Below are 23,641 nucleotides of genomic sequence, written 5' to 3'. Positions count from 1 at the left end.
ACAGATGAGCCTTGAGGTTAAATATGAGTGGAATGGAAGGGGCTTGCTGCACTAGGCAAGGGTCATACAGCATCTGATGGTGGTTTGCTAGATCCAATTCTTAATGATGATTTGGCATGAGTCAAATAATAAACATGTAGATACACACATGTGCAGTGAGCGTCTCTTTGGCATTGGTGGGGCCAAGTAAGGGCCGGAAGATTGGCAACACAAGCCATTTTGCTGCAGTTATCTTTCCAACCACTTTAACAAAAACAAACAGCGAAAAACAAACAAATAAACAAAATGGACCCCAGCCTGTCGAATGACTGCACTCCAGGCCGCCTCACGTTTACGGACCAATTTATAATCGTCTAGCACCATGTTATATAAAGTATTTGCTTATACTCGGCTACTGTACTGTAGATCTACAGTACTGCTGTAAAAAAGCCCCTCCCCTCAGGGTCTGATTTGCATGTCAGTGCTGACCACACTTGAACTTGGTGTAAATTTGCGCTCACAAAATGGATTCCTTCCTGATGTCTTCTGAAGAAAATCAATCAGACGCAGAGATTCCATTAAAACGAATGGGATTTCGCTTGTGAAATTTCGCTGAGTTAAGTCTAGTGTGACCAGAGCTTCACACCTGACCGTGGTCAGCAGTAAGGGATATATGAACTAAAAGACTGAAGAAAGGGAGACCAAAAGGGTTTAAATACTGCAAACAATTTTAGCCTTGCTCCAGAGGAGGGGCCGTTATGGTCTCGTTGTGTCAAAGGTCAGTTGTGGGGGGTCCATTTCTACGCTACAGTTACAGAAATAATCATGGGACAGTCCCAAAAAAAAAAGGTGAATATTCTGTCACTTGTTTGGCATTGTATTTAATGTGTGCTTTGTCATCGATGCAGTATTGTATCTGTGTTTCTAGAGTTTTGTTGCCTACTGTTTGTTAAAATATGCTACGGTTTTTCACATAGGTTTCAACAAACGTACTTTTAGTCTGACAGAGTCAATCTAGAGTTCTACAATCATCTATTTATAACTTTAAAAAGACAATTCAGTGCATTTACTTGTGAGTGTGTGAGTGACTGGGTGAATGTCTGAGTGACTGGGGGAATGTATGAGTGACTGGGTGAGTGTGTGAAATTATCCACAAGTGTGTGTGTGAGTGATCGGGAGAGTGTGTGAGTAACTGGGTGATTGTGTGAAATCATCCACAGGTGTGTGAGTGACTGAGTGAGTGTGTGAAATCATTCACAGGTGTGTATGTGAGAATGACTGGGGAAATGTATGAGTGACTGGGTGAGTGTGTGAAATCGTCCACAGGTTTGTGTGAGAGTGATTGGATGAATGTGTGTGAGTGACTGGGTAAGTGTAAGAAATCATCCACAGGTGTGTGAGTGATTGGTTGAGTGGGAGAATGTGTGAGTGCCTGGGTGTGTGTGTGAGTGACTGGCCAATGTGTGAGTGACTGGGTGAGTGTGTGAAATTGTTCACAGTTGGTGTGAGTGACTGGGTGAGTGTGTGAAATTGTTCACAGTTGGTGTGAGTGACTGGGTGAGTATATGAAATCGTTCACAGGAGTGTGTGTGTGAGTGACTGGGTGAATGTGTGAGTGTGTGAAATCGTTCATAGGTGTGTGTGTGAGTGACTGGGTGAATGTGTGAGTGACTGGGTGAATAAGTGAAATTGTTCACAGGTGATGTGTGTGAGTGACTGGGTGAGTGTGTGAAATTGTCCACAGGTGTGTGAGTGTGAGTGTGTGAGTGCCTGGGTGAGTGTGAGAGTGTGTGAGTGCCTGGGTGAGTGTGTGAAATCATTCACAGTTGATGTGATTTACTGGGTGAGTGTGTGAAATCATCCACAGGTGTATGAGTGACTGGGTGAGTGTGTGAGTGACTGGGTGAGTGTGTGAAATTGTTCACAGTTGGTGTGAGTGACTGGGTGAGTATATGAAATTGTTCACAGGTGTGTGTGTGTGAGTGACTGGGTGAGTGTGTGAAATCGTTCATAGGTGTGTGTGTGAGTGACTGGGTGAATGTGTGAGTGACTGGGTGAGTAAGTGAAATTGTTCACAGGTGTGTGTGTGAGTGACTGGGTGAGTGTGTGAAATCGTTCATAGGTGTGTGTGTGAGTGACTGGGTGAATGTGTGAGTGACTGGGTGAGTAAGTGAAATTGTTCACAGGTGTGTGTGTGAGTGACTGGGTGAGTGTGTGAAATTGTCCACAGGTGTGTGAGTGCCTGGGTGAGTGTGAGAGTGTGTGAGTGACTGGGTGAGTGTGTGAAATCGTTCACAGTTGATGTGATTTACTGGGTGAGTGTGTGAAATCATCCACAGGTGTATGAGTGACTGGGTGAGTGTGTGAGTGCCTGGGTGAGTGTGAGTGACTGGGTGAGTGTGTGAAATCGTTCACAGTTGGTGTGAGTGCCTGGGTGAGTGTGTGAGTGACTGGGTGAGTGTGTGAAATTGTTCACAGTTGGTGTGAGTGACTGGGTGAGTGTGTGAAATTGTTCACAGTTGGTGTGAGTGAATGGGTGAGTGTGTGAAATTGTTCACAGTTGGTGTGAGTGACTGGGTGAGTGTGTGAAATTGTTCACAGTTGGTGTGAGTGACTGGGTGAGTGTGTGAAATTGTTCACAGTTGGTGTGAGTGACTGGGTGAGTGTCTGAGTGACTGGGTGAGTGTGTGAAATTGTTCACAGTTGGTGTGAGTGACTGGGTGAGTGTGTGAAATCATTCACAGTTGGTGTGAGTGACCGGGTGAGTGTGAGTGACTGGGTGAGTGTGTGAAATCATTCACAGTTGGTGTGAGTGACTGGGTGAGTGTGAGTGACTGGGTGAGTGTGTGAAATCATTCACAGTTGGTGTGAGTGACTGGGTGAGTGTGAGTGACTGGGTGAGTGTGTGAAATCATTCACAGTTGGTGTGAGTGACTGGGTGAGTGTGAGTGACTGGGTGAGTGTGTGAAATCATCCACAGGTGTATGAGTGCCTGGGTGAGTGTGAGTGACTGGGTGTGAGTGACTGTGAGTGTGTGAAATTGTTTACAGTTGGTGTGAGTGACTGAGTGAGTGTGTGAAATTGTTCACAGGTGTGAATGTGTTCTATGTTCACCTCGTACATCTCACATACACACTCATGCAGAGGTGGGAGATATGGCCCTAAAATGATATCACAATATTTCAGGGTATTTTTGTAAAAATGATATTCTTGGTGATTCTTGACAAAACACTGAAAAATATTTTAGAAATTTTAAGAACATACTACAGCAAAATATTGTGAATATAACTAACAGCTTCAAACATTCAGTGGAAACAAAACCTATTTTTAAACATGTGGATATTTTGTAAAGAAATGTCAGTGGGGTCTGTGCTTGGGCTGGAGCTCATTGGCTGATGAACCGCTTGCTGCCATTTTGACTTTCCTCAAACACACCTGGGTGCTTCTGGGTGTGTGTATGATATCCTACACACTCTCTCTCTCTCTCTCTCACTCACACACACACACACACATTTGTACTGACAGATTAATTAGAAACGGATGGCCTTGTCTGTACCTGATGAGCTCGCTGCGTACAGGACACACAGCAGTTAACCAAACCGTCACTGCGACCTTCATCAGTGTCGTCTAGACTTCACTCCAGACTAACTTCATCAGACCCAGCCCCGTCCACCTAACACACACACTGCCGCCACAGACTCTTCAGAGCTACACGCCCCTCACTGTAGGTCTTCAGTGCTTCCCCAGGTGCTGAGCGTCTTTATTTATATCTGGACGTGTTTTGCTGCTACACAATAACAACAAGGTCACTGCATTATCTCCGTGAGTGTAGCCTGCTGTTGTGAAAATGCCCACCAATCAGCCACAACATTAAAACAACATCCCCGTGTCTACAATCACTGTCCGTGCAGGAACACTTGCTAGTCCTACACTTACTGACCTAACCCCTGTTGCTCTGCATACTTCACTCTGTTCTTCAGTGGTCAGGGCCCCCACAGAGCAGGTGGGATTTGGGTGGTGGATCACTCTTAGTGGCTGAATACTTTCTAGCTAAGGTATGCCTCTGTACGCATGTGGGCTGTTATGACCAACTGTATGAACAATAAGGAATCATGTCCCACACTTACGAGGGTCTGTATTAATGTTTGTGTTTGTATAGAATATATATTTTACCTGCAAATGCTAGCAGAACTGTCACTCTGTTCAGCTTTGGGACGCTCTCCTGATCCTGAGCTCCCTGTTCTGTGTGCGTTCGACGGATGTTTGTTTGTCCTCTGCTGATGTCTGTTCTGTCCACAGGAGATATGGATGGTCACTGGTGGGACCACGCGTCTTGGCACAGCGAGGCCTCGCCTATGTCTATGGTGAGGTGCCGCGTCCGCCCCGTGTCTCCCTCCGTCCCGTTCTTCCCTAAGTTATTCACATTTGCATGTTTTTGTGTTCTTGCCTCCTCTACCTTTTCCCTTTGTTTGTTTGTCTTTTTTTCAAAACAACAAACGTATCCTTAACCTGTAGGTGTCAGTCAAAGGGGAAAAAGAAAAACAAACCAGCAGACTTGTTTTTTGGAACCCTCTTGCGCGCTGTCTGAGAGGCGGAACAGCCGAACAGTGTGGTTTGGAGAGCGCCCCCTCGAGGATGAGGCGGCGGAGGAGGAGTGGGGTGTACCTCAGGTCAAAGACTCGGGCGTTGACACGTGCAGTAGCACCACGCTAAACGAGGAGCATGGCCATAGTGAGAAGGTACCTCCCTGCCTTTCAGCCCCCTGCTGCCCCCTGCACTGGACGACACGTCTAAAGCCTGATCAGTAACATGGCTGCCTTGAAATGTCCGAGATCAATGAACATGTTTAGTATCCATTAGTGAAAGCAGCATTAGTGAAACCTTGTTTTTTAACGTGTCCAGCCTTTCCATGCTTTCATTCATTCATTGTCTGTCACCGCTTCTCCAGAGTCACATTGGGTCCAGAGCCTCCCCAGAACCTTTGGACTTGGACAGACCACGGATAGAGTGTCTCACACTCATTTGGTCACTCACACACTCACCCTGTCACACACACTTGAGCACCTGCAGGAAACCCACGCAGACACAGGGAGAACACACCACACTCCTCACAGACAGTCACCCGGAGGAAACCCACGCAGACACAGGGAGAACACACCACACTCCTCACAGACAGTCACCCGGAGGAAACCCACGCAGACACAGGGAGAACACACCACACTCCTCACAGTCACCTGGAGGAAACCCACACAGACACAGAGAGAACACACCACACTCCTCACAGACAGTCACCCGGAGGAAACCCACGCAGACACAGAGAGAACACACCACACTCCTCACAGACAGTCACCCAGAGGAAACCCACGCAGACACAGAGAGAACACACCACACTCCTCACAGACAGTCACCCAGAGGAAACCCACACAGACACAGAGAGAACACACTACACTCCTCACAGACAGTCACCCAGAGGAAACCCACGCAGACACAGGGAGAACACACCACACTCCTCACAGACAGTCGCCCGGAGGAAACCCACGCAGACACAGGGAGAACACACCACACTCCTCACAGACAGTCACCCAGAGGAAACCCACGCAGACACAGGGAGAACACACCACACTCCTCACAGACAGTCGCCCGGAGGAAACCCACGCAGACACAGGGAGAACACACCACACTCCTCACAGACAGTCACTTGGAGGAAACCCATGCAGACACAGGGAGAACACACCACACTCCTCACAGACAGTCACCCGGAGGAAACCCACACAGACACAAGGAGAACACACCACACTCCTCACAGACAGTCACCCGGAGGAAACCCACGCAGACACAGGGAGAACACACCACACTCCTCACAGACAGTCACCCGGAGGAAACCCACACAGACACAGAGAGAACACACCACACTCCTCACAGACAGTCACCCGGAGGAAACCCACGCAGACACAGGGAGAACACACCACACTCCTCACAGACAGTCACCCGGAGGAAACCCACGCAGACACAGGGAGAACACACCACACTCCTCACAGACAGTCACCTGGAGGAAACCCACACAGACACAGAGAGAACACACCACACTCCTCACAGACATTGGCCCGAGGCGGGACTCGAACTGACAAACTCCAGGGATTTTATCAAATTTCAAACTCAAGATCAATTGTGGATGAAAGTGAATGGTTGCTGTAAGGTGTTCATCCGGGATGAATAACGGTGCCCAGTTTCACGTTTTTTAAATAAAACCATTCATTAATTCATTCATTCGTCTGTAAACCGTTCATCCTGGTTGGGGTCACTCTGGATTCAGAACCAACCCAAAATCAAGGCAGGAACACACTCTGAGCAGGGCACCATGGACAGTTTGAGAGTTACTTCCGCCTTGTGTTTTGGGTCTAAATCCCAAACCAAACCGTTGGCCGAACCGGAAGCATTTCATCATGATCTGAAACTGAAAGTGACTCATGTGTTTGGGTCTCTCTGCGTTAACCCTCCAGGACCTGAGGGCATACACCGGATTGGATTGGCTCCCTCTGGACAGGGCCCAGAATCACCCACAGCAGTTTGGACAGAGATCATTCTCCCTGGAGCTGATACACTGAGGTCCACTTTAGAAACTCTTCATCTCTCACTTCATGTGAAAACACATGTTGTTGTTATGACTGATCACTGGTCAGTTTCACACCAAATGGAGATCGACACATGACTCAACCCCTCTTCATTGCCTCAGAACTCTGGAAGTGAGTGGTGTACGATCTTTGGAAGTGGTGGAGTGGGAAGAGCAGATTCAGGAACTGTCTGAACAGTAATTCGGTGCTCTGCTAATAACATCAGTAAAACATCACAGGCACATTGGTGAACCTCAGAGGGCGCTGTTTCTTATCATATAGAGTGTAGTAGCTGGACACAAATGGGTTAAAAACGGTAAGCCATGTGTTACAATCTGTTAATGCAGAATTACGTTTGAGATCTCAGTTTTAAGGCAGCCATGTTACTTCACCTCCGAGCCCTTCTCTGAACAAACCTCTGAGCAGAAGTCCTGATCTAATCTCATGAGTTCTGGAACTCCAGAGGGAAACCTCCCGCTTGCTTTTCTGTCTGCTGTCTGTCTGCAAGTTCTCGACGCAGGGCGCCGAAGCAGACGTCCTGCCACTCCTTGAATGGTGTGCTGTCCCTTTGCTGCATGCTTGTTGTGGCCTGGCTCCTTGCTGCAGGTCAGACGAAGGTTCACGCTTCCACCTGACTTCCCCACACTCCTCCCCTCCTCAGAGGCTCTGTTTCTCACGCCGTCCGTCCTTCTCCACCTCAGACACGGGGGGGGGAAGGCTATCGGGATCGACCTCGCACAGGGGCGGTTGTTTTTCTTTTTCCCTTTTCACACTGGCGTGTCCTTGCTCTCCACTCTGCCCTTCCCTGATCACTCTCTCTCTTTTTTCTCCTGTCCTTTTCTTTCCCTCGGTTCTGCCGCACTCGGCCACTGCGCTGAAAAGACGTAGCTTTAAATACCGTTGGAAAAAATTCCTTAAATGTAAATTAATGGTTTTATATTCGGTGCCAATGTGATATGTTAAAGCAACAATAGGTATGCACCAGGTATTTTTGCTCCTGGGCTCCCCCTACAGTTGCAGAGTGTAATTCATTTTCCTGAAGTGAATGGAGAGGTTACATAGTTACATAGTTCCAATTCTGCAGTGCTGAGCCCAGAGTTGCAACAAAGGATCCACCGAGCTGTAATTTGAAGGTAAAAACACCACCTAGTGTTGCTTTAACGTTAAATGTTTTGGAATTGCACTTGGATTTCTGCATTTACACTGTGTCGTACTCACGTGTGTTATATACGTCGGTAGATGATGTTTTACCTTCTTTAGATGAAGAAACACGCATTTTCAGCACAGTGAACGCTCCCCCTCCACGGCACTGGTTTATTTCCTCTCTTCTGCTGTGAGCAGCTCAGTCTCACGTCTATTTGTGGTGTAGTCACGTGAATGGGAGATGGCAGTTCATGAAATAGTCACATGTCTTGTTTATATTGAGAGCATTGCAATTTTTTAGTTAAAGGTAATTAACACACATTTGTGTGTGTTCTTCCCCACTGTACGTGACTGTTATTTTATGCCACAGAACCAACGACTAAATATCATCAGTGTTCTCTGGACATTAAGATAATTCAGCTTAACTCGTGTGTCATAATGACAAATGGACCAATAGAAAAGCTCCAAAATGACTCTGAATTTAATTTTTTTACATTGACTTGCACTGAAAGTTGAGAAGTACTGTTTATGTGACTATATCTCAATCAGGAATGAGACTGGGCTGTAGCTGTAAACACACTGACCCTGACCCCTGACTGGGTTCCCATCCACCCACAGAAAGCATCATTCTGAACACAAGAAAATAAAAAGCAGTATTCTCTCAGTGATCTTTACCCACTTTCCCTCGTCACCCCAAACACAGCCGATCAGGACATGTTTAGTGTCTGAAGTTTGCTTCTTTATTTTTGCCCTGGACCTACAAGCTCCAAGAAACCGATGTTTACACTGCAGTAGTTAGCTTTGTGCTAACTGTGTGCCCTGCCATAAGCCAAACTCACACCAGAATATGATTTATTCATCCGATTAATGAATACATTGGTAACATTGGTGAAACGCTGTACAATGCTTAATTCATTTTACAGATGGAGGTGAACAGAGTAAATATAAATCTTTATTTGAGTTGTACCCATGGCGATTAGATATGTATGTGGAGCGTAAACGCACATAAACATGGTTTGTGTACATTTTAAAATATGAATAAGTATTTATTTCATTTCTCCTTGGTTAAAACAGCCTAGTTCATCCTCCTAAAATAATTACAAAATCCACCTTAAATTTCCACCTTAAGAACATGAAGCGGAACCTTAAAACCTAGTGTAAATGAGCCTATGAGCTGAATTCTCAGAAAACATCTATCTCCAAGTACACTGCATGTTATGTATTTATTTTTATTTTGTAAGCTATTAGCTTTAGCACAAAACTGCTAGCCCCCGCTAGGCTATCGCTAACTGTCTCCACAGCTGCAGCGGAAGAAGATGAGGGAAAATAAATTGTAGCAGGATATTTTTGTGAATTAAATCCAGGGATATGAGAAGGGTAACATGTAAACGCTGTTTATATACTTTATAAAATTTGAACAAGTGTTTATTTATCTTTTGTACAGCTGTGGCAGTGAGCCCTGGTTCCTATCACCACAGTTAAGAGTCCCTTTCTCTTCACAGTTCACTCTGAATGTGTGCTGACCGTCACAGAGTTGTGCAGAAATGTGGATAAATTCCCTTTAAGATCCTGATACCACTTATAAGAGCACACTGGATGAGTGTGTGAGGATCTGAGCATGCAGCTAACACAGTGCTAATTTCGCTTCTGTTATGTGTTTATTTCCAGGTTAGATTCATAGATCCAAAACTGAAGCAAACCTCAGACACAAGACACGTCTTGGCCGACTGATCATTTAGTTTAATGGGTTTAACTCGACTTTTTAAAGTTACCAGCTGGATTGTGAATTGTTGGAGAGTATCATCAGCAAAACAATGCAAAGCACCTTTAAAGACCACCATTACTCACCTGTCCCACTCTTTAGACGACTGTAAATCTGTGTTTACATACGGTTCTGTCTCTGGGGAGATGTGTGGCAGCTGCTCCTCCTCTTTGTTCTCTCCGAGTGTGTGTGTGTGTGTGTGTTTTCAGTCATGTAGACACTGGTTTTAAAACAAAAGGTATATTGTCGCTCTGACCTCACAGCACCCGGTGACATGGCAGCCGTCCAAAGATGGGGATCGTCTAATTGGGCGGATTTTGCTCAACAAGCGGTTGAAGGATGGCACGGTGCCCAGAGACACCGGCGCTATGCTGGGCCTGAAGGTAAACCTAAACACACACACACACACTCACAGGTCCACAGGGAGCCCCCACTCCGATGACAATATTACGCACAGTGGCAGCGTTTACACAGTCTGTTCCAGCTTCATTCATCACAATGTTCTTAACCCCTTATGTAAAGTAATGTAAATTAATGTGCATTTGGCCTACACTGGATCTGAGCATCTGCTAAATGTAACTGCAGCTCTTTTTTTCTGGTTTAACCTCCTAAATGTTAGGGGTCAGCTCCCTGGAAACGAAATGTGCCTGGACTTAATCTTCAACAGCACTATGCTGTGTTCCATTTCATCTCGGATGTTGGAATTTCCAAGTCCCATGTCAAAAAAATGTAATTGTAACACCCCACACAAACAATGGAAGTTGGGAGAGCCTCGCCAACCCTGAGATCAGAATCTAAGATGGCTGCCTGCATGTCCACAATGTGTAAAGCAGTAGTGTTTACTAGAGTCTGTTTGTGTCTCACGAAATCAGTCGTACACACACAGTACCGTCTCACTACTGCATGTGGACGCATTTCCATGGTTTGACGTGTTAAGTATCATATATTGTGCTGCTATTAACTGGTATCGCTAACAATGCTAACAAGGTAAGCCTAGGGTGTAGGGATTTCTGAATGTTTAACTGGAACAAGTAGCTTGATCAGAGGAGGATGGGTCCGCTTTGTGAATCTTGGTTCCTCCCAAGGTTACTTCCTCCAGCCTCAAGGGAGGTTTTGCCTCGTCATTGTCTTCGTCTTGCTCTACTAATATAATAACGTAATTGATACTAATTATGCGGAGCTACTTTGTGACAACGTCAGTTGTAAAATGAGCTATGTAAATACATTTTGATTGATTCAAGAATTGAACACGCTCAGCTCGCGTCTGACGTCATTCCCAGCTCTGAAATCCGACTTACGAGGTCAATGGAACACAGTCTAACCTCTCTGCTAAGGGGTCGATACAAATTGTCCAATAACTTAACTATTGTGACAATGATGTATTGAAAGTAAAGCTGTGTAGTTATTAAGACATACAATTGAAATGTAGGTCATTTACACACTTGGGTTGTGGTTCTACAACTAGAGTGTGCTCCATCTGTTGCTCTGCATACTTTATTAGCACCATTTTACATTCTTTTTCGATAGTCAGGACACCCACAGAGATGATTTGGGTGATCTGCAGTGATATTAAAATTGTCAATGTCCACTCTGTGAGACACTCCTCCCTCGTTGGTCCACCTTGTAGATGTAGAGTCAGAGACAGTAGCTCATCTGTCGCTGCACAGTGTGTGTCGCTCGTCCTCTAGTGCTTCATCAGTGACACAGGACGCTGTCGGCTGGATGTTTTTGGTCGGTGGACTGTTCTCAGTCCAGACACTGAGGGGTTTAAAAACTCCAGCAGCACTGCTGTGTCTGATCCACTCTACACCAGCACAACACACACTAACCTTGGCATTTCTCTCTCGCAGGTGGTCGGTGGGAAGATGACAGAATCTGGTAGACTTTGTGCTTTTATCACCAAGGTGAAGAGAGGAAGTTTAGCAGACACCGTCGGCCATCTTCGACCAGGTATACACATCCCGCACAGTTCACAGAAAACACCTCCCTGTTTTCTCTTTGTTTTGCTAGTTATGTATGCTGATTATGGCAAGGCTAAGCAAGTATATTTATAGAGTACTTTTCATATACAAGGGCAATTCCATATTTATATTATGTATTATATTTAGGACGGCACGGTGGCGCAGCAGGTAGTGTCACAGTCACACAGCTCCAGGGTCCTGGAGGTTGTGGGTTCAAGTCCCACTCCGAGTGTCTCTCTGTGAGGAGTGTGGTGTGTTCTCCCTGTGTCTGTGTGGGTTTCCTCCGGGTGGCTGTCTGTGAGGAGTGTGGTGTGTTCTCTCTGTGTCTGCGTGGGTGTCCTCCGGGTGACTGTCTGTGAGGAGTGTGGTGTGTTCTCCCTGTGTCTGCGTGGGTTTCCTCCGGGTGACTGTCTGTGAGGAGTGTGGTGTGTTCTCCCTGAGTCTGCGTGGGTTTCCTCCGGGTGACTGTCTGTGAGGAGTGTGGTGTGTTCTCCCTGTGTCTGCGTGGGTTTCCTCCGGGTGACTGTCTGTGAGGAGTGTGGTGTATTCTCTCTGTGTCTGTGTGGGTTTCCTCCGGGTGACTGTCTGTGAGGAGTGTGGTGTGTTCTCCCTGTGTCTGTGTGGGTTTCCTCCGGGTGACTGTCTGTGAGGAGTGTGGTGTGTTCTCCCTGTGTCTGCGTGGGTTTCCTCCGGGTGACTGTCTGTGAGGAGTGTGTTGTGTTCTCCCTGTGTCTGCGTGGGTTTCCTCCGGGTGACTGTCTGTGAGGAGTGTGGTGTGTTCTCCCTGAGTCTGCGTGGGTTTCCTCCGGGTGACTGTCTGTGAGGAGTGTGGTGTGTTCTCCCTGTGTCTGCGTGGGTTTCCTCCGGGTGACTGTCTGTGAGGAGTGTGGTGTATTCTCTCTGTGTCTGTGTGGGTTTCCTCCGGGTGACTGTCTGTGAGGAGTGTGGTGTGTTCTCCCTGTGTCTGTGTGGTTTCCTCCGGGTGACTGTCTGTGAGAAGTGTGGTGTGTTCTCCTGTGTCTGTGTGGGTTTCCTCCGGGTGACTGTCTGTGAGGAGTGTGGTGTGTTCTCCCTGTGGCTGCGTGGGTTTCCTCCGGGTGACTGTCTGTGAAGAGTGTAGTGTGTTCTCTCTGTGTCTGCGTGGGTTTCCTCCGGGTGACTGTCTGTGAGGAGTGTGGTGTGTTCTCCCTGTGTCTGTGTGGGTTTCCTCCGGGTGACTGTCTGTGAGGAGTGTGGTGTGTTCTCCCTGTGTCTGTGTGGGTTTCCTCCGGGTGACTGTCTGTGAGGAGTGTGGTGTGTTCTCCCTGTGTCTGTGTGGGTTTCCTCCGGGTGACTGTCTGTGAGGAGTGTGGTGTGTTCTCCCTGTGTCTGTGTGGGTTTCCTCCGGGTGACTGTCTGTGAGGAGTGTGGTGTGTTCTCCCTGTGTCTGTGTGGATTCCTCCGGGTGACTGTCTGTGAGGAGTGTGGTGTGTTCTCTCTGTGTCTGCGTGGGTTTCCTCTGGGTGACTGTCTGTGAGGAGTGTGTGTGTTCTCTCTGTGTCTGTGTGGGTTTCCTCGGGTGACTGTCTGTGAGGAGTGTGGTGTGTTCTCCTGTGTCTGTGTGGATTCCTCCGGGTGACTGTCTGTGAGGAGTGTGGTGTGTTCTCCCTGTGTCTGTGTGGGTTTCCTCGGGTGACTGTCTGTGAGGAGTGTGGTGTGTTCTCCCTGTGTCTGTGTGGGTTTCCTCCGGGTGACTGTCTGTGAGGAGTGTGGTGTGTTCTCCCTGTGTCTGTGTGGATTCCTCCGGGTGACTGTCTGTGAGGAGTGTGGTGTGTTCTCTCTGTGTCTGCGTGGGTTTCCTCTGGGTGACTGTCTGTGAGGAGTGTGGTGTGTTCTCTCTGTGTCTGTGTGGGTTTCCTCCGGGTGACTGTCTGTGAGGAGTGTGGTGTGTTCTCCTGTGTCTGTGTGGAGTCCTCCGGGTGACTGTCTGTGAGGAGTGTGGTGTGTTCTCCCTGTGTCTGTGTGGGTTTCCTCCGGGTGACTGTCTGTGAGGAGTGTGGTGTGTTCTCCCTGTGTCTGCAATACATAGTTAAAAAGACCCAAGCATTTATAATGTGTAATTTTAAATGTTTGGATCATTTAATGATAACAATAAAAGAGAAGGCAGTAAATTAGAATTAGAAATATTCTTAGGTGAAGTGTTTGTATTGTGCTTCTTTGGTATAACACTCATCTCACAGCAGCAGCACATTACACAGGACCTATGTATAGCTCAGAGACGTACAGCAGTGTGCACATAGTGTACATAGCAGATACAGTCAGTACAACACATGACACACACACACACACACACACACATGACCTGACTCTCAGAAGCACCTCTACAGAGAGACTGGTATAAAACATGTCTCCAGTCTGGGGTCAGGAGCGGTCTCCTCTGCTGTGTGTGGAGGGGCCTGGGCTTTAGATGAGAACAAAAGCAGTTGGTTCCTTACGACACAAAGCATCCATCCTGGCACCTCAGATGACATCAGAGAGCTGGGTATGTTGGTGTGAAATTTCTCTCTGCTCTCACCCTCACCCTCACTCTTTCTCACACACACTCTCTATTCTCTATTTCTGTCTCTCTCATTTCCTTTCTGTCTCTGTAACTCTCTCTCCTCCTTTTCCCTCTGTCTCTGTTTCTTGATCTCTTGTCTTTCTCTACTTCTCTCTCGCTCTGAATATATTTCTGTCTCTCTTTATCTATCCATTATTCTTCTTCATCTTTTTCTTGTTCTATCTGTTTTTCCTTTTATCCATTCCCTGCTCTCTCTCTCTCTCTCTCTCTCTCTCTCTCTCTCTCTCTTTGTCTCTCTCTCTCTCTCTCTCTCTCTCTCTCTTGTCTCTCTCTCTCTCTCTCTCTCTCTCTCTCTTGTCTCTCTTCTCTATCTCTCTCTCTCCCTTCTCTCTCTCTCTCTCTCTCTCTCCCTCTCTCTCTCTCTCTCTCTCTTCTCCCTCTCTCTCTTCTCTCTCTCTCTCTCTCTCTCTCTCTCTCCCCCTCTCTCTCTCTCTCTCTCTCTGTACCCAGGGGACCAGGTTCTCGAGTGGAATGGCAGGGTTTTGCAGGGAGCCACGTTTAAGGAAGTTTACAATATTATTCTGGAGTCCAAGCCCGAGCCCCAGGTGGAGCTGGTGGTCTCGCGGCCCATTGGGTGAGTAAAGAGAAGCAGTGTTTCAGGTTTAAGGGTCAGTTTCTGGTTTCCTGATTAGGCCAGGATCAGTATTTTCAGAGTGGGTCAGTCCTGACTCTGCTGTTCAGTCCCAGACTGGTCTTAAACAGTGCACAGTACTAATGTAAATGCCTAATTTTACCATACATTCATATCAACACTGTGTGTCCTCTTCTTATCCCTTACAGCGATATTCCCAGAATTCCAGAGAGCACACATGGACAGCTGGAATCAAGTGAGTGTCATTATCTTCAACATAACCGCCACTTTCCACAACGAGGTTTCACCCCGGACTTCCAATGTCCGGGATACTCCTGACCCGTTCACAGACTGGACATGAGTGCTGGACTGGGCTGGCGACTGTGTTCCAGCAGGTGGTTTTCACATCCACACAGCTCCAGGGTCCTGAGGTTGTGGGTTCAATGCCCCACTCAGGTGACTGTCTGTGAGGAGTGTGGTGTGTTCTGTGTCTGTGTGGGTTTCCTCCGGGTGACTGTCTGTGAGGGGTGTGGTGTGTTCTCCTGGGTCTGTGTGGGTTTCCTCCGGGTGACTGTCTGTGAGGAGTGTGGTGTGTTCTCCCTGTGTCTGCGTGGGTTTCCTCCAGGTGACTGTCTGTGAGGAGTGTGTTGTGTTCTCCCTGTGTCTGTGTGGGTTTCCTCGGGTGACTGTCTGTGAGGAGTGTGGTGTGTTCTCCCTGTGTCTGTGTGGGTTTCCTCCGGGTGACTGTCTGTGAGGAGTGTGGTGTGTTCTCCCTGTGTCTGTGTGGGTTTCCTCCGGGTGACTGTCTGTGAGGGGTGTGGTGTGTTCTCCCTGTGTCTGTGTGGGTTTCCTCCGGGTGACTGTCTGTGAGGAGTGTGGTGTGTTCTCCCTGTGTCTGCGTGGGTTTCCTCCAGGTGACTGTCTGTGAGGAGTGTGTTGTGTTCTCCCTGTGTCTGTGTGGGTTTCCTCCGGGTGACTGTCTGTGAGGGGTGTGGTGTGTTCTCCCTGTGTCTGTGTGGGTTTCCTCCGGGTGACTGTCTGTGAGGAGTGTGGTGTGTTCTCTCTGTGTCTGTGTGGGTTTCCTCCGGGTGACTGTCTGTGAGGAGTGTGGTATGTTCTCTCTGTGTCTGCGTGGGTTTCCTCCGGGTGACTGTCTGTGAGGAGTGTGGTGTGTTCTCTCTGTGCCTGTGTGGGTTTCCTCCGGGTGACTGTCTGTGAGGAGTGTGGTGTGTTCTCCCTGTGTCTGTGTGGGTTTCCTCCGGGTGACTGTCTGTGAGGAGTGTGGTGTGTTCTCTCTGTGCCTGTGTGGGTTTCCTCCGGGTGACTGTCTGTGAGGAGTGTTGTGTGTTTTCCCTGTGTCTGTGTGGGTTTCCTCTGCTTTCCTCCTACACTCCAAACACAGATGTTGGTAGGTGGAGTGGCTGTGTGAGAAACATGTGTGAAAGTGGGAGTGAATGAAGTGGTTGAAGAAGTGAATGTCTGCAGTAGGTTGAAGTTTGAGGACTGAAAAGGAACAGTTGGATGGTTTTTAAGCACCAGAATGCAGAAGGGTTTGTTTTCCAGGGTTGAATGATGCTTTGTTTTTCTCTCTCTTTCGGACCAGGTTCAAGTTCCTTTGAATCCCAGAAGATGGGTCCGTCCATCTCGGTCACGTCCCCCATGAGCCCCGGGATGCTCCGCGACGCTCCTCAGTATCTGTCTGGACAGCTCTCAGTGAGTTCCCACCACTCTCCTGGCTTTTTACATATCACTGCAAGGGTCTGCACATATGATAGTCCTCAAACTGCTGTTCTGTGTTGTGTATGTCTTAGACATCTAACTATGAGCCGGATTGACTTGCCAATTAAAACCTGGTTTAAAGCCCTAGATTCAAAGCTTAGTGACCGGCTCCTTTCAAAATAGAGCAGGATTAATTTTAAATAAACTCAGTTTTACCAAGACACACGTTGGTAGGTGGATTGGCGACTCAAAATTGTCCGTAGGTGTGAGTGAATGTGTGAGTGTGTGTCGCTCTGTGAAGGACTGGCGCCCCTCCAGGGTGTGTTCCTGCCTTGCGCCCAATGAATCCAGGTAGGCTCTGGACCCGCCACGACCCTGAACTGGATACGGGTTACAGATAATGAATGAATGAATGAATGAATGAATGAATGAATGAACTCTAGTGTAACTGCAGCTTAATTCTGCTGGGTCATAATTTTGTGTTTGTTTTTTCACAGTGCTGGAAGCTGTGAAAAATGAAATGTGTTAAAACTTCCTGTGCTAAGTTGGACAAATCCCATTCAACCAAATGAGAAAGAGCAGTGATGTTTGTTAAGTGTTGTTTGTGCTGTGCCGCACAGGTCTTCAAATCCAGATCTTAGATCCAGGTTCCAGGCCGAGATTTCAAAATGGCCGGCCGGACCAGGCAGGTACATTAGCAGTTGCAGCCATAGTGACATACGGGCTGGCCATTTTAACATCCTGGCTTGGAACCTGCATTTAAAGACCTCTGATGTGGAGCGTCCATTTTCTGGTAATTCCAAAATGTTTGTGTTGTAGCTCATTAAAATTACCCTGACTGTCAAAGTGGGAATATTTCTGTAAGCTGAAATAAAAAAGGACTCTGTGAGTCTTGTCCAGATTTCCAGTGATGTCACTGAACAACCCGGCTGTATTTTGTAAACATAAACATTTAATTTGACATTTGATGCCTGCAACAGAATAAAAAAACAAGTTGGGACAGAGGTGAGTTTCCCCAGTGTGTTACATCACCTATCCCTATGCGGAAACGTGGAGACTAGTCGCTGCAGATTTGCAAGTGAAATTCTTAACTACTCTCCTTCGATACGGGATTATAACTGCTCCACGGTCTTCTGTGTTTACCATTATCTTATTCACCTCATCCTGATGACCACAGGAGACCGGTCTGGACTGCAAACACACACTCTGTGTCTATGAAGTGCTGCTGAAATAACCATGGACTTCCCGGAAAAGACGTCAACCTGATGGCAGCATATGTCTCTCTAAAATCCTAATATACAGCTCCACGTCAGTAGTACTTTCACAGTCATTCATGCCATAGACGCTGAATTGTCTTTAAACCGTTCACTGTAACTTTGCACTGTAAAATTTTTTGGAGTGTCGGATTCTGAATGAGTTTATATTTATTAAAAACAGTCGAGTTGTTCAGTGACGTCGCTGGAGATGTTTTCTTTGTGCTTTTGTTGATAAATAAAAACTTAACATACTGCTCTCTAAATACACACATGTTTATATTTCAATCAAGGTGTTTTAACCAACCCTTATGTTCAGACGGGCCGACATCACAATTGTGGGTGGAGCTGCACTGTCAGGTCAATCAGACGTGAATATGCGAATGTCCCCTGTTCCCCACAGTGCACTGTTGTGGTCACAGAGAGACATTTGAGCTCTGCAACTGTGTTGAAATGATGGAAAGTGAAGGTCCATTGTGAGACTAAGTGGAGACTGACCTCCTATCAGTCCTGTTGCGTTTGATTTTGTGCCTTTTGTGGCCTTTTGGTTTATTTTTTTCTTTTTTAATTTTGCTTACCAGAGTCCATGCCTTAGTAGAAGAACCACGCCTTTTGTCCTAGGGTCCAGGTAACAGCACCAGTCTGACTCTCTCTCTCTCTCCTCTCTCTCTCTGAGCTCTCACTTTCTCTCTGCGGTATTTGGAAAATGCACAGCAGGAAAATGGCAGCTTCTCAAATCTCTGACCATTATCCTTTTGTTTGAATTGTTTTTACTCCCTAAAGCGATACTTTGTTATTGCTGTTCCACATTCACAGCTTTTTTCATATTTATCATTTTAACCCCTTAAACCCATCGTGCTGAGGGTCTGAAAGCGCCTGCATGACCTACTGACCTGAATGTAATAGTTTAAAGAGACAATCAGTGATTTTTTTCTTTTTACCACCACTCTTTTTGGTGTCGGGGTTTCCTCCTTCATTATTGGTTAATGACGTCTCTTTAAATACTTTTGAGAGTTTCCAAATTGTTCTGGGACGAAACTGTTTCTTTTCCATGCAACCTGCAACATTTCAAACAGTGCCGAGAACACTGTTTTGTTTTCTAGGTTAAACTTTATAATTTAGGACCAACTCTCTGTCCTTAGACGGAAAGCCCAGCTCTGATTGGTCGGCACTGATTAACCCATGTTCCATGTTGCAGTGAGAAGATTACGGCGTGTTAACAGTCCCGTTTCTCAACGTGAGATTGCATTTTCCAATGGAGACCTGGCTGTAGCTCCAGAGCCCACAAACGAAGAAACAAATTGTACCAGCAGAAATCAGACTGCACCTTTAATCCACTGTCCTCAGAGCCACTCTGTCACACACCTGCTGCAAAAACGACAAACGCGGCCTGAGTCGGCTGATGTGTGTTAGATCGATTAGACTTCACTGAAATGCCCTACATTTAAAATCACAATTCCGTGTGCTTTCAGTCAGCGACACTATTTATTACTGTTGATTAGTATTGATTAGAGGTGTAATGGTTCACCCCGCCAGGGTTTGACCGGATTCGTGGATTGATTTCTGGGCCATGGTTCTGTTTGTGTCAAGGTTCAGATTGAAGAAAATAATGAAGCTTTGTTTAAAGAGAATTTAAAGGGGACATATTATACCTCTTTTTACACCAGTTAGAATAGGTCTACGGACATAGGGTGGTGCTATGCAAATTTCCTTATTGTGACATCACAGTAAGAGCCATCCAAAAGACTCCTAGAAGCATGTGATTCCTGAGACCTTTCAACTGACTCACAGAAATGGATGGATGTTTTGGAGTGTTTATAGGGTCAGTGGAGACCCAAGTGGAACAAGTGAGTTATGCATAATATGTCCCCTTTTTAAAAGAACCATCAGCTGCAGAACTGTGGGCTTGGGTTCTGAATCGTTACATCACGAGTATCAATAAACGCATTGAGCACGTCAGAGAGGAAATGGTACAATTTGTTTTGACTGAATCTTCCTGACCCCCACCCCCTCGGACTGTCTCTGAGTTTGAAGCAACCTGGACTGCTCTAGTTTGTATCGAATGCATTCTGCTGCTTTGCTGCATGCATCAGTCCTGGACTATATTTAGAGCCGTGTGTGCTCTATAGAGGTATAGAGCAGGGCTTCCTTTAGCTCTCGTCATCACCTCCAAAGGACGGGCAAATTCTCTGAAGTCTTTGCTGAGTGTGTGAGAAAGGTTCACTCAGACATACACACCTTCACCACTTTCTCCAGGCTTCTGGTTTTTGCCCCTTCTTACCTCAGTCTCTCTCTCTCCCTCTCTCTCTCTCTCTGCACAGTAGATCTACAGCTGTAGGTTTTTGTTAGAGACCAGAGAAGCATGTGTGAAACTGACTGTTATTTTAATCTTTTATTTATTTATTCACTTTTAACCTGTTTTTTTGGGAGGGGGGAGGGGCTGGTGGGGGGTTAAACCAGTGCAGTCGAGACTTTCAAAGCTGTTTCAGTTGCTACGTCTAGAAAAGCAGAATTCACACTCGTTTCACAGCTTTTTGGTTAAAGTTCTCTGTTACTTTGACTTTTTTCTTTCTGCAGCCTTTTTTCACTCCTTTGTTTTAAAACATTTGAGCTTTGAAAGTGTCTCTAGTGTTCAGGTGTGTGCAGTGAAATCAGGGCCATTTTGTTTTTGGGTGGAGGGGGGGGGTTGTTCCATGAAAAAAAAAAAAGTTTAAGTTTAATTTAAAATAATAATAATTTACACTTTTAATTTATTTGAATTCAAATACTGTGTAATTCTCAGAGTCTAAGGTTAAAACTATAGTTTTTCTATTACAGTTTTTATTGTTGATTATTGACGTTAGCATGTCTGGGCCTGATTTGGTTCCACACAGACTGAGCCTTTTGGGTAGGGGGAATAAAAGGGTAGTTATCAGTTCCTTAGTGTGTCTGTGATAGGAGTCGCCCCAATATGGACTCACCAGTCACGCCAAATTCTCTCCATACAACAGCACATAGGAGAGTCATGGCTTTAGCTGGTTAGTGCTTGCTCTAGTCTCCTACGTTAGAGTTGTGCTGCGTTAGTTCCTACTTCAGAACAATAGCTTGACAACAAAATGTTTGTTATACACTTCTCCCCATCCGTGGTTGATCAGTCAGGACGTCTGGTGTGTGAAGTTTGCATTTGTAGTTGCACAGGGAGCTACGAGGCTAATGTAGATAACAGATAATGCAAGACTTTACCTCACCAATTAGCATGAAGCTAATAACATCAGCCTCGGCTTAAAATAGACAGTTTTATCCACTCAGCAAACACTACCAGCCAAAACATAAACACCTTCTTTACAAACAAACTTTGTTAGCTCTCATTCCCCCTGTTCCTCAGCGCTCAGGACCCCCACAGAGCAGGTGTGATGTGGTGGTGGATCATTCTCAGCGCTGCAGTGACACTGACGTGGTGGTGGTGTGTTAGTGTGTGTTGTGCTGGTGTAGAGTGGATCAGACACAGCAGTGACTGCTGGAGTTTTTAAACCCTGTGTCCACTCTCTGTCCACTCTGTGAGACACTCCTCCCTCGTTGGTCCACCTTGTAGATGTAAAGTCAGAGACAGTAGCTCATCTGTCGCTGCACAGTGTGTGTCGCTCGTCCTCTAGTCCTTCAGTCCTTCATCGTGTATGAAAGTTATCAGAAAGTTTGTTCAAGTCTTCTCTAGACAGACAAGCTTCGTATATTAGCGCTCTTAGCCACAATGCTAATCCGGGCAGACACAGCTAGCAACAAGCTAACAACTGAACCGAATATTTGGTCAATATATATACTGCATATACTTCATATGCCTCTAATGTCCTGAGGTTTTTTTCTCTTTCACTTGCTTGTAAGCTTTTTGAATATCGTTCGACGTTAACATTTCCACATAATCATTTCTTTATCTAGCTTTAACTAGCTAACTAAACTCACCTGATTTTTTTTTCTTTACAACATAAACACACATGGTGTCAGTTATAAGATTCAGGGTAAAATAACCTGGAAAGAATAGGGCAACATTATACTTTTATTAGACCATCTGGACAGTTTAAGAGAGTAACCCACTACCCAAATCATACCTGCTCTGTGGGGGTCCTGACCAGTGAAAAACAGGGAGAACGTGAGCTAACAAAGCCTCATAGCTTGAAGAACCACACTGCGTACACCAGACGTGACAAAATATGGGGTTAGTGAAGTGGACAACTATGAAATTTGATCTTTGGTCAAACTATTGCTTTGAAGAATGTAGGTAAACAAGAAGACACCAGGCTGGGAGCTAGCTGTGTGTGTAGTTAGGTTCTGTGGATAGTGGAGCTGCTTTAAGGAAGCCCCGAGACGCATGTGGTCCTCTGGGCAGCTGTTGACCTGCCCACTGCCCTGGGCCTGAGATCTGCAGCTTGACAGACTAATTTAAGTGTACTCTCTCTGAAGGTGAAGCTGTGGTACGACAAAGTGGGACATCAACTCATCGTCACTATCCTGGGAGCCAAAGACCTGCCGGCTCGGGAAGACGGCCGACCCAGGAACCCCTACGTCAAAATATACTTCCTACCGGACAGAAGGTAGGGATTAAGTTAGCCCAGGCACATTCCCGTTTCCTGCTCCCCACTTCCCACTGCTCAGACGAATCTGAAACCACTTTCTGAAATCGTTTTGCACACGGCACAGAGAACACGCCGCGGTATCTGCCGCTGTGTCGCAGGATTCTGGACGAGAGAGGGAGGGTTTTACTTTAGAAGCTTGAGGAGAATTTTGTCAAAACATTGCATGAGTTGATTGTGTTTTTATCTTAAAAACCCTTTCTTCCTCACAGTCCTGTGACATGGGGCAGATATTACTCTAAAATATCCGAAGTATCAGCTCTTAAAGAATCGATTCTTCAAGCACCTGAGAATCACTTGTCAACTCTGGCCAATGATTCATAGAGTTGAATCTCTTGGAGTCAACTCGGTATTGGTTTGCGATGATTCTGCGGCACACCTTCAACTTAAAATGTTAATGTTAAATACATGCACTATGTAATTAATAAATGATTATGATGAATGAATATGTGATTAATAAACGATTATTCTGTTGTTGTATTCGTGACCCTCAGAGTTCAGTGGCGAGGCCTGTGCTGTAAATATGCTCCAGTGTTAAAGCTGGGGTAGTTTCTCTAATGTCACTGGGAGCTCGTTTCTCTCTCGTTTTCTGAGCACTGTTTATATTTAGTGTGTGATTGAGCTTTGGCTGAAACTGTGTTTACTCAGTGTTTACATTTGACTTCTTTTAGTTCAGCGTCCTCTTAATTAAAGTCACAACACAACACATCCAAACCACAGTCGCCGTGTTTCTCTTTGGTACGAGCTGGAGTCGCTCGGTCGGCCTCTGTGTTTAGGTTCTCCTCCATGTGGCAGATAGGGGGCGGAATCACGTGACTACAGCTTGGTAGCGTGGTTTTAAAGAGACAGTACATGAACACACAGTGGGGACATCACAGAATGAAAATACTCGACAAACCAGGAGTTAGCTGGTGTTGAAGAGTCTCCTGTGGACTGTGGTAATGTGAGTCTTAATCCCCTTCCTCCCCTCCCCCCACACAGTGATAAAAGCAAGAGGAGGACAAAAACGGTGAAGAAGTCTCTGGAGCCCAAGTGGAACCAGACGTTCATGTACTCTCCGGTGCACAGGCGGGAGTTCAGGGAGCGAATGCTGGAGATCACACTGTGGGACCAGGCCAGGGTCCGAGAGGAGGAGAGCGAGTTTCTCGGAGAGGTGAGATCTGCACTCGGAGAAAACATTTGTGGCTGAACTTAACTGAATTATTTACAGTATTTACACACATGTGGCTGCAGGACTAAATGATGGACAGATGACTGTGGCTGCTGACTGATATATATACATGCAACACTCCCCCTCTTGATATATATACATGCAACACTCCCCCTCTTCTCCGCAGTGGAACACAGTTCTGTTTTCTTGTGTGTGTGTGTGTGTGTGTAGATTCTAATAGAGCTGGAGACTGCCTTGTTGGATGATCTGCCTCACTGGTATAAGCTCC

The 23,641-nt window shown here is 46.3% G+C and overlaps 1 protein-coding gene across 3 annotated transcripts in view; it reads left to right on the top strand.

Moving 5' to 3' along the window:
- rims2b (regulating synaptic membrane exocytosis 2b) overlaps positions 1–23,641 on the top strand; it is a 172,654-nt gene that overhangs the window by 92,192 nt on the left and 56,821 nt on the right. For all 3 annotated transcript variants that reach the window (XM_066674038.1, XM_066674037.1, XM_066674040.1), the window contains exons 7-15: positions 4,279–4,343; positions 9,759–9,878; positions 11,346–11,445; positions 14,506–14,629; positions 14,836–14,882; positions 16,230–16,339; positions 22,033–22,163; positions 23,184–23,355; positions 23,584–23,641. The exon at positions 23,584–23,641 is cut by the window's right edge and continues 96 nt beyond it. In XM_066674038.1, the coding sequence (XP_066530135.1) occupies positions 4,279–4,343; positions 9,759–9,878; positions 11,346–11,445; positions 14,506–14,629; positions 14,836–14,882; positions 16,230–16,339; positions 22,033–22,163; positions 23,184–23,355; positions 23,584–23,641 (927 nt within the window). The remainder of the gene's footprint in view (positions 1–4,278; positions 4,344–9,758; positions 9,879–11,345; positions 11,446–14,505; positions 14,630–14,835; positions 14,883–16,229; positions 16,340–22,032; positions 22,164–23,183; positions 23,356–23,583) is intronic.

This window comes from Hoplias malabaricus, chromosome 6 (assembly GCF_029633855.1).
Source record: "Hoplias malabaricus isolate fHopMal1 chromosome 6, fHopMal1.hap1, whole genome shotgun sequence".
In the NCBI taxonomy this organism is placed as follows: Eukaryota; Metazoa; Chordata; class Actinopteri; order Characiformes; family Erythrinidae; genus Hoplias; species Hoplias malabaricus.
This window is presented reverse-complemented; position numbering and strand designations above follow the sequence as displayed.